The sequence below is a fragment of the Lissotriton helveticus genome, chromosome 2_1 (genome assembly GCF_964261635.1).
Source record: "Lissotriton helveticus chromosome 2_1, aLisHel1.1, whole genome shotgun sequence".
Lineage (NCBI taxonomy): Eukaryota > Metazoa > Chordata > Amphibia > Caudata > Salamandridae > Lissotriton > Lissotriton helveticus.
The window spans coordinates 667,504,558-667,516,089 of NC_136059.1; the positions used below are offsets into that span (position 1 = coordinate 667,504,558).

The 11,532-nt window shown below is 42.6% G+C and overlaps 1 protein-coding gene across 1 annotated transcript in view; it reads left to right on the top strand.

Moving 5' to 3' along the window:
* POLR3G (RNA polymerase III subunit G) overlaps nucleotides 1-10,190 on the top strand; it is a 471,818-nt gene extending 461,628 nt beyond the window's left edge. The window contains exon 8 of the mRNA XM_078677340.1: nucleotides 8,571-10,190. Coding sequence (XP_078533466.1) covers nucleotides 8,571-8,657 — 87 coding nt within the window. The 3' untranslated portion in view covers nucleotides 8,658-10,190. The remainder of the gene's footprint in view (nucleotides 1-8,570) is intronic.
* The last annotated feature ends 1,342 nt before the right edge of the window (nucleotides 10,191-11,532 follow it).

The window sequence follows — 11,532 nt, forward strand, 5'->3', positions numbered from 1 at the left end:
ACTCTGGTGACAATGAACTCCACGACAGGTATCTCCCCGTATGAGGTGGCCTTTGGTCGCCCAGCTAATGTTTGGGGTGTCCCGAGGCCTAAATGTTTTGCGGATATTGGATATCCTCTGTTGACAGACTACTTGTATGCTTTGACGAAAGATCTCCGTTACCTTCACCAGCAGGTAGCAGACACGCTGAAGCCGCAACCGGAGGGGCCTGGACATTCCATCCAACCCGGTGACGGTGTATTGGTTCGTTGATATCAACGGAAATCCTGCTTGGAGCCGAGGTGGAGCGAGCCTTGATTGGTGCTCTTGGCAACAAGTACCGCACTCAGGATCCAGGGCCACAAGTCGTGGATGCATGTCAGTCACGTGAAGAAGGTTCCACTTCCATTGCCATATGATGCGTGGGTGAGGGAGGGTGTCGCTGATCAGGAAAGTGAAACAGTTCCTCGGTATGTGCCCTTCTCTGATGCTCAGTTGAGGGGAGAGGAGCTATCTGAGAACGTAGAGAGGCTGACCTTAGTTGAGAGAGACAAAGCCTCTCGAGATCAAATAGATTCGACATCAGTGGATAAGTCCCTTGCCGTTGACCCTCCTATTTTGTTCACAGATCCAGAGGTGCGAGGGAGCACTCGCTATAATCTGCGGCCCAGAAAAGGAGAACGGTGCACTGGAAGAGGGGCTGAGCGAGGGAAATAGGGAAGGACTACAGATTGACCCATGGTGCACTAGTCAAGACATTGTTACGAGAACATTAGGTCGTGTCTGGGCCCAGATTAAGTGCTCCTTTGAGTTGTGAAGCTGTGCAACTCTGACGTGGGAGTTAGGGCATGAACAATAGGAGCCTGCCTGTGAGGCTCTAACGGACACAGGGAGAAGATCCACTCTGGTTGGCCTCAGTGTGAACTGATCCTTTTTCTTTTAGTTTATTATTGGAGTTATAGCTAGGTGAATATGTACCCTTTTGGCCGTCCCATTCCTGAGGAGGAGCAGCCCTTTGCGGCTCCTCGCAGAGCTGAACCTGATTCACCCTGGTCATCATTATCCAGGAACGCAAAAATTGTAGTTATAATGGTGATCATCATTGTATTCATAATAGTTCTTGGGATTCTATTTTTCATTAATGAAAAGTACCCGGTTCACCAATTCATGTCTACCACTACCCCGACACCTGAACATAATGTGGTTACTTTAGACTATCGAGAAGAATTATTGCGTAAAGGCTACCAGGATAATGTTTTCATTAAGACATTACATCATGCTCTTGCTGTGTACAGTGTTACTGACTGTTGGGTTTGCGGGTTATTGCCTTCAGCTGTACACAAAAAAGATAGGTTGCTGGCCCTTCCGTTATCTTATGTGAATAGTTGTGTGGGATGGTACACCCTGATCAGTTTGGTGAAATTCTTCCAGCAGCCTGATTTCTTGCAGCCTCGACTCACCAATAGTGGATCCACCCAAACAATGCGAGTACGCCCTATACACCAATCCCCTTTTGGACGTTTCTTAATGACGGACGTTTTGACCAGACTTTTGTAAATAAATGTTACAGAAAGGTGGGACGGTATACTGCACGGAATGACACAGATCTCGTTAGAGTTTTCGGCAGTTGAACTCTTCTTTGATTTTCCGACGTCCTCCCCCGGGGAATAGCAGCAGACATCCCTTAGTCCCTATTGCTGTGGTGGGTCCTCAGTCTCCATTCTGCGTTCTAGGAAAGGGACCTATAAAGGTTGGTAAGTTCCTGTAATATGACCTCTTCAATCCGATTGTCCATCAGCCCCTCTTTAGTCCCTCCACCGAATATCTATTTTGTTTGCGGTGAGAATGGATACTTCTGGTTACCTGAGGGATGGGGGGTGTCTGCCATTTACCATATCTCCTACCCCCAGTTTATATGGCTCCTTCTAATTACCATAAGACCCATCGTTGGTCCCCAGTGGTTCCCAGACAGAGGAAAAGGAGGGAACTTCAAACAGATGACGTTGACGAGACTGATACTTTTTTACAACAATGGACGGACATTACTCGGGGGTTGTTACCATTTTGGGGTCCCATGTTCAATAGTAGGGCTATTAGGAGCCGAATCTAGGGTTATGGAGAAGATGGTCAATACAGAAGCTGACATTGTGACCAACATGACTGTTGAGATGCAGGCTATGAGAGTTTTCACTTTACAAAACAGGATGGTTCTTGACGTCATCCTAAAATGTAAATGTATACTTGTAAAGCGCACTGTTACTCCATCTCGGAGTGTCCTGGCGCTGTATACCGCTGGGGAACCCGTCCTGGCTTTCCCTGTGAGATGGTCCCTCCTGGGCACCCCCAAGGTGCAGCCAGGCATCCCCGGTGCTGATAGGGCCGTTGTGGAGATTAGGCAAGCTATTGCCCAGAGTTGCAGAGTGGGACCCATGGTTAGCTTAGGCACCTAGGCGAGAATTATCGAGTCCGCAGACATTGACCCAAGACCCTGCCACGACGGGAATTGAACCCTGGTCCCGGGCCGACATCTGTTTCAGGGTCTGCCGCTTCTAACCAGTGAGCCACACTTCTCCACATCCTGGCTGATAGGGGTGGAGCCTGTCGCGTCATCCGGACCTCCTGTTGTGTTTACATACCTGATTCCGCTCCCACTGTTAATCTGGCTGTACTAAAACTTCATTGATTGGCTGCTGAATTATATCAGGACACTGGCACCTGGTCATTGAGTGGGTGGTTCTGGGGTGCTTTCACTTCTGGGGGTTGGAAGATCTTGATGGGGGTAGTGGGAGTTTTGGGATTTATCTTGATTTTCGGTTTTTGTGTTTATTGCCTTCCTCCTTGTTGCTCGCTTTGTGCCAGTACCGTGATCTCCTCAAAACATCAATCTCGACAATATCCAGTTTTGAATAATGTGATACACAAAGAAATTCAATCACTTATTGCTATTGATGAGAGCCTCTTTGAGGATTGAGGATATTATTAGCTAGTTGCTTTTCCCATAGTTATTGTAAAGGCACTCCTTTGGCCAATAAAGGCTGAGATCATGTTAGCCACACAATGCTAAAAGGAGGGTCTGATAGGTTTTGCATTTCCCGCCCCTCAATTCACATAACATGATGACGTATAAGTTAGCATAGTGTGTCTAACCGAATGATATGTTGCATATGTATTTAGGACTAATTGGTTATTTTCGTGCTCCAGTTATTCATTTCTTAGCTTAGCTCCTGTGCCGCCATCTTGGGACCATGTCTCCGCGACCCGACTGCAATGCCCTCTCCCTTATGAGCAGAAAATCACTGGTCGCAGCGTTTCTAGTCTTGAGTTAGCATTTGCAGAAAACTAACAACGAGAATGTGTTTCTTTGCTATCAGTAATGTTTCCATGCCTGGAGGAGCGGAGTCTCGGCTCTGTGGCCTTGGGGTGATAACAGAGCCATCCTCCCGCAGGCGCAGCGGCTTTATGTGTGCGCCCATTGTTCACTACTTACCCAGTCCTGTAGTTTTCCATTAGGGGCGTGACTAATGTTGCTGTAACGTGTTATAATGTATTGTTGCTTTGAGAACCGTCAGTCCTCTCGGCGCATTCCTCGGGGTGAAGTCCTGACAGGGCCTCTCTATAGAGAAACTAACGGCCTAATAAATATTTTCTAATTCTTCTCCACTGTCTGGCTGGCTTATTTTATGGGAATGATATCTGAGTGAGGTAAGTTTGCTCAGGTGGTTTTGAGCCACGCTTATCTCTTATTTGGTCAGATAGGATTGGTGCCTCACCTATTCGATTGTTTTTTTAAATGTGTCCTTCGCTTGTTCTTTCTACATGCCTGCCTGCATTAACGACTCCCTTACTTTTGGTATTATTTGCGGTCTTTATATCTGTCAGAAGATCGCCCATTACGGCCGGTAGCGTGGCTAGTTTGTCAGTGATTGAATAACAAGTGCAGCTTAGAGGCTTGATGACCGTTTCGGAATGGGGCTCTTAATCAAGTTGTTTAGTTCTGAAAGCTTGTTATCAATGTTTGTAACATGCATGGCTAAACAGGTTAAAAGAGTTAGTTGGATGTCCATCTTGTCGGAGTGGTATTCCATAGCCTTTGTTGAGAGATTCATGGTATTTAATAGAGACGCCCGTAAGTTACTCTCTTCTGTTGTTAAGTCCTCCGTCACTTCCTTTGTTTCGTTTTCTCTGTCCTGCTGTGATGTATCACTCTTTCCCTTGGAGTAAGTGTAAACCATTTTTTCCCAAATCGGTCGGTCTTGGAGCGTGTTTAGTTTGGACTATGAAGGATGTGTCTATGCTTTTTTGTAGGGTCCTTTCTTCTCTGCTTTTTATTTGTAGATCAGCAATGTCATGATTGCTATCCTGCCTTTCTGTGATGTAACCGGGGGTAGAAACAAGGTTTGATGCGTTTGAGGTTAATACCGCTTTGTCTTGTATTGTGTTTGACCCCTGTTGACAGGGTTGAATTATGATGTCTGGTTCCAGTGGCACTCTTGGGGGTTCCTGGAGACGTCTAATATGCGTATTTCCAAAGTTTTGCATGTTTTTTTTTTTCCTTTCTCGTCATCTTTCTCAGCTTTCTCGTTTCCCTTTACTTGATGCTCTTCTTTGTTATCCTTATTGCATTTGGATTGCTTCCTGAGTCCCTCGTGTTCTTGTTTTTGGCTGCATGTTCTTTCTCCGCTTTCCTCCGTTTTTAACTCCGCCTTTGGCTCCAAGAGTAGCTTTCTTACTCTGTCGTTTTTCTGTAAGGATTCCGTCGGTGACCCTGGTGTGTCTGTTCTCTCTGTTGTTTTTAAAGAGATTTTTTCAGTACACAAAAAAGGGGAGGGGAGACCCTTCTGTGTGTCATTGGTGAAATTCAGCTCTGCCCCTGCATCTTTTATGAAGGAGAATTTGGTATAGATTTTTGGTTGGATGAAGATTTTTGATGCTTTCATACATAGTAACTCTGCTCCCTCTATTTCTGGTTCCCTGTCTAGTTTCACTAGCGATTCGTCCTAATTTGCCCTATTATATTTTCTACATAACTGTTTTCCTACTTTCCTGGGGGAATCTTTTGTTTGTATAGCTATGTCTTAATTTGTCAGTGACTCTGAGCGCTCCATAAACTTTTTTCAGGCAGCTTGGGTTTTTCAGATTTTATGTAACTGTGAGGTTAGAATGTCTGCTGCTGCTTCATGGAGTAATCTGCCTTTTCCCTCATTTGAGATGTACACTGACCCCAGGACAGGTGGTGGCCAAAATGAATTCTGTATCCCAGAAGCCACCACCATATCTCCATCACCTTCGACCCAATCTTTCCCTGAAAGGATTGTGCGAACAGAATCTCCACTCTTGCCTTATGTGGAAAGTGAGGAGAAGAATTGCTGCGTGAAGGTCTGGGATCTCATCCTGGTCCAATCTCTATGTTGGAGGTACATCTCTTGTAGGAGGCAAACCTCAGCTCGGGACTGCTCTAGGTATGCAAGGACCTCCTGCCTCTTGATAGGGTTATTTAAGCCTTTTATGTTTAGGGTCAATACTCTAATGCTTTAAGAGTTTTACCAATGTTATCTGCACGCACATTCCAAAAAGGAGAAACCGGTTTACAGTACTAAATCATGTCATTATGTTTCTTTATCATATTGATATTTCCATCATTTACCCAACTCTAACTCTTTAGTTGTAAACATATTACTTGTGGTCTTCAATGTGTCAGAAGTTAAAAAGGTTTTAGAAGAACTCCTCCGCCTGTCCAAGAGTAGACGTCCAAATAAAACACTAGTCTTCATCATCATAATTAGAACCTCAAGTCGATTGTGATTTCAAAAGGAATTATCCTTAATGCAATGTCTTTGTAGTAATTTATAACGTTTTTATGAGACATGACCAGAAAAAGTGAATGAATTTTGTTCATCAAAATTATGGAAGCAAGTTGACTTGAATACAATTAAATTAATTTAAAGAAAGGCAATTAATGAATAATTTCAAGTGAAATGATTTAACATGAGAAAAACATTTTCATGGCAATCTTGCCAATGTACTTTTTGTTTAATTTAATGGTGGGATTGCACTAAATGAAAGCTGAAATAGATCTTCACCCCACCTGGGATTTCCACACAAGGTCCAGGCTACTATCTCTCTTGTACTGTCTAAACTTGATTATGCCAATGCCCTCTAGCACGGATCATCTTTATCAACTATGGTAAAACTGCAACGGATTCAGAACTCTGCAGCCAGACTACTATTACATGTAAATACACAGACTCACATCTCCCCTTCCTTGCGGCCCTACACTGGTTACTGGATGCCAGAAGATCCACATTCAAGCTGCTTTGTATCACCAATTAAGCAATACATGGAACAGGGCCACTCTACATCAGGAGTAAAATCACCAAATACATTCAACAAAGGAACCTCAAGAAAAAAGGATGTAGGGGGAAAGGGCTACGAAGTAGTTAGCAGTGTATGTGTCATAGCACTTTTGTTTTTTATTGCAGGTGGGGTGTAAGCAACAACACGGATGAAGGGTGCACAGGGGCAAGCAACAGTACGGGTAGGGAGAGAGGTCGGCTGGGGGCAGGCAACAACAGCAACAAGGGAGCTAGGGATTTATCAGGTGCAAGCAACAAGACAAACAAAGGTAGGGAAGGCGGATGGGGCAAGCAGCAATAAGGATGAAGGAGGTGAGAAAAGCACACGAGGGAGCCAGCTTAAGAAGAGTGCTGAAACACAAGCAAAAAAGTAGTGCCTAAAAAATGAGTAGTGGAAGGACGCAAATAATGCTTCCAATCTCTAGGCAAGAGACAAACACTCGAAGAGGAGCTGACCAATAAGAACCAAGCAAATGAGTGCCACTGAGGCCAACCAATAGTAAGCAATAGGCAGTATCTAAATTCGCTGATATAAAACAAAAGCTCTTGAAGGGAAAGCACATGTGATGTCTATGCGAGACTTAAAAATGAGTGATGTTATTGAGTTAAACAAGCCTTCCCATGCTGTGAGCCAGTGCTGGAAAATAGGGGGAACACTCTGGAGCTCGATTCTGGCTGCTGTGTCAGCTGGATCTGGCTGACCTAGGTAAATATGCTGAAATTGCTGTCACATTTTGCGACACCAGGACATAATTCAGCAGAGCCTGCACGTTGGCTGCATTCTATTCAGAGCAGCAACCTGCAGGCTGCAAGGAGGCTATCTTATTTTAACATCAGCTGGGCCCAAAACAAAGGTCTGATTCATAAAGCCATCTCCCCTCTGTTAATTCAATCATCTTGGCTGAGAACAATCTGGAGCCTAACACCTTGATGCCAATGTAATGGAAGGAAACAAAGGCGCTGAGCTGATCACTTCACAAGTAATCAAGAGAAACTATTGGATGCAGGTGGGTACATGTGTTCACCTCCCAATAAATTAGATGTGCTTTCATTGTGAGAATGCAATATTTATCTCTGTATCAGTAATTACACTATTATTAATTTAAATGGCACCTACTATTTTTATTGAATTCTTTTATAGCCCTTCTCGTCCCAGTGTGTGGTGTCAGAGTGCTTTACATCACACACAGAGGCACAATAAAATATCAGTGTGTAAATCAATCCATATGGAATGTTACATAAGACAGTGAGGCATATAAGGTGTAGAAATCACATCTCATTGAAGCTTCTAGTCTGGTTATAAAGTCCTGACTAAAGCTAGGATATAAAACATAATTGTGGTTGTCTGTACTAAAAAGACTATATTAGTTCCCAAAGGAACCCTTCTTTGTAAAAGTAGAATAGAAACAGATGAGAAAATAACAGTAAGGTTCTAAACTCATGACTTGGTTTGTATGCAGCTCCTTAATTCTGGTAAATGGCTCACTGTGCTATATTAGAAGGCTTGCAACCTAGGAACTGGAAGTAACAAAACTATCTCCATGTCAAATGCAGTAGCCCACTTACCTATCTAAGAAAAACATACAAATCTGTGATCTGCATGTTACACGATGTGATTTACAGCAGGCACACTAACCCTCTATTCCACTTTATCAGCCAAAACTGTGACTGGACAAAGCACAGAGCTCTCCCAGAACTGTGTTAACCAATTAAATTTATTTTACCGCTATTATAATCCCTTCTATATTGCTGGACACCCAAGGATTAAAGCAGTAGGGGTCTTAACCCACATAAGATATTTTAAAATGCAGCATCTTTGTGAACAATTAACTAATCCAGAACGGTTTACTATCACATATTTCCTTGATGTCAATTTCCTTGCCGCAGATTTTATTTAAATAAATGTACAAGTTGACTACTGTTCAAGGTCCTCCCATCTTGACTCCACCACCTTCCCCCTGCCACATCTTGGACCCCAATGTATGGGTTCCTGGAGGCAATTTTTTTCTCCAACTCCAGCACTGCTCTGGGCAGTGTTATTTGAAAGACATCACAACTTGCACCAAAAGGAGCCAGTCTAAAAGCATTGCTCCTTTACTTGTGGGAGGGGATTTTGAACCCAGAGTTCTCTGTATGTTTCTCATGGAGTCCCGAGTTCAGCACAAGTTGGGGATCCAGAGAGGATACGATGAATTTGTAAATGTCAATAACTCATAATCTTGTCTTCTTTACACGCAGGAAAATGACTACATTGCTTCGTATTTTGAAGACGGGGACGACTTTGGTGGTGGCAGTGATGACAACATGGACGAAGCGACCTATTAACGGTTGAAATCAGCACTTTGAGTCAGGAGCTTTTTCAAACATACATTTTATTTATCAGTCCCTAGGGCTCGCTAACTTTGAACTGAAAACAGATTGTGAGCTATGCAGAACTTGAGATTGAGAATGATGTCACTGCCCGCCATTAGTGACGGGTGGACCAATCCACCTCTGGGCACAGTTGGCGTTGCTGCGCGCTTGCGAATGATCCAATGAGGTCTTACCGCGCATGACTTGAGGAACGCCGACTAAAGTGAAAACACAGAACACTTCCATCACGCCCAAACGCGTTTTTTGAGATCTCACAAATTACAAAAACAATCATTACGTCTTTCGACGAGTATCCTTTCCTGGGCGCCGGACATGTAATTGCAGATTCCACAACTGCCATCTGCCTACCTCTAAATTAAATGTCGCCATGTTCTGCGTGTATGTGAGCTACCACAGTTTTCAGGATCTTATAATTTATTATATTTATTTTTATTACATGTTTGTGAAGCTTCCACGCATGCAATTGCTTGATTTATTGTATAGTTTTTTCATTTTGTCTAAAAGCTTCTGAAACGTTAATTTTATGTATATAATAGAACTATTTCCAGTGACTATCAATGGGCATTCAAGGATATGTGATCTACCTCTGATAATGTCGTTATGGATACAAATGTATCTCAACTGAGCAGTTTCACTTACGTGTGTGAAGACTGGCTCCACTGCAGCAATATCATGCTTAAACTTATATTGACCGCACATAGACCCGCGCGAGGCTGGCACCTCACTCATAATAAAAAGCACAGATGAGCAGTTAGCCTTCTTCTAAGCACTCTGCTTCTCGCCTTGTGTCCATTTAACAAAGTGACCTCACAAAAGTTGTTCATTGCATCATCAGATTTAGTTCTTAGTGACTCCGAAAACTATAAACATGGTGTGTGTAAACTTAAATCACATTCGAATTTGTAGGTTCAATGCTTTCATCCGAGAATAGTGAAGGGAGATTTTATTCAAAATGGCACCCACTAATCTTGGAACATAAAGAAATCCAACTCACTAGGGATTTGGGGTTAATGACAATGTGTGAGTATCCACATTCTGCTGACAGTCAAAGTGTGCCTTTTGTCTTAGGCAGTACATGTGGCAGGATTGCACTAGTTGTGAGTGGATTAAACAATTTGATAAAACTGACTTGGCAGCCTAAATATATTCTACTGGAACTAAAGAGTTACTAAATCGGCAGATATTAACAGAAAGCTGTATGCCTCTACACTAAGCGTAGCAGGAGCAGCGGGATCTCTGTTTTCTTGAAAACTTATTATGAAAGTGATAATACTAACTGCCAGGTCACAACATAAAAACACAGAAAATCTGTTTGAACTAGTACTAATTCTAGCTCAGGTTTACGAGCAAGCTACTTTCTTTTCTTAATATATGACCATACTTGTATATCACAAATGACTGATGTAATACAAAGATTTAAGTAGAACTACATATTTAAGTGAATGTGATTAAATGTTCTACATTGGTCATTGATATTTGCTGTGTGTGTTCTTTATACATGGGGGAAGGGAATGGAGTGTTCAGGGAGAAAATCCCATTGCAGATAATAATCCGTTTTGTAGTGGTCGAGGCCCGCACAACAAGTATCTGGCCTGGCGACAGCTATGATATGCAGTACTAAGATTGAGGCCGAGGTCCGTGCCATGGCAAGCTTCTTTCCGCAGCCCAGGTTGTGCACCTGAATAGGTATTGCCTGCCAGAAGGGGTAGCTAGCTGGAGGCTTGGGAGCAGATATGGACTCTACAGCGGGTAGTTCTTGAGCTTACGGCTGACCCGGTCTTGTATTGCCAGCAGTAGAAAGGAGTCAGGCACCAGGTGGCTGAATCCCACATCGAGTATTCAATTATTCAATGTAGAAGAAAATAAGTCCATGAAGGAAAATGAAGAGCAGTCGGGATGCCGGCTGTCCAGTCTAGAATCTGCTGAGGAATACCTGTCTCGGCAACTGCAGAATTCAAATGCAAATGTAAAAAAAAAATAAGGACAAAAACAAAATAGAACTTAAATACAAAACCTAGTCTTTGAGTTTGGCAGGCAAATAGATTTTACTCTTTGAATCCTCATTTAAAATAGTCACATTGGAAATACTATTGTTAGTCATGGAAGAAGTACCAATTTCACTAAGCACATTGACAACTGAGCCACAACGTTCAGCCATTGAGAATGTGTATTTTTTCATCTGAAGCATAATCACTGATATCATTTGCCATTTCATTAGTAATTAGCATTTGAGAAAGAGTTATTATCGAATTACTTACCATAACAACTCCACTCCTAACCAACACAACAATTCTTCTCCTCATTATGTGCTCTCATCTTGTTCTCAATGAACTCTTTAAGGAAAGGTTTATGCCAACTACTGCTCCATTATTCCACCAAACTTTATTACTCAATAACACAGCAGTGCAGTAAACTACTTGCACAAGTTAAGAAAAATTAAACTCTCCTTTGCAAGCTTGCTTTGGTTTCTTTACAAGAACCCAATCACAAGCATTTATTTGCTTGAGCTTTTTACCATGCATTTCATTAGGTTCCACAATAGTGCATTTGTACTAAATTACAAAATGTTCTCTTATACACCCATCCACACAAGTGCTTTTGAGCCCCCTTTTTAATCATGCGTTCACCCAAAAATTCTTTATCTTATTGCAGAGTAAGATTATTTTTTTTAGATGCATCTATTCATTGAAAGTTCAATAATAAACAAATACTTAGCATAATGGTGCAGTAACATTTTGTTACATTTACGTTTACATTTATGAGCATCACAGTACTCGACATTCCCAGCAGAACCTCATCCTAACCTACCAACTCCGCCAACATTGCA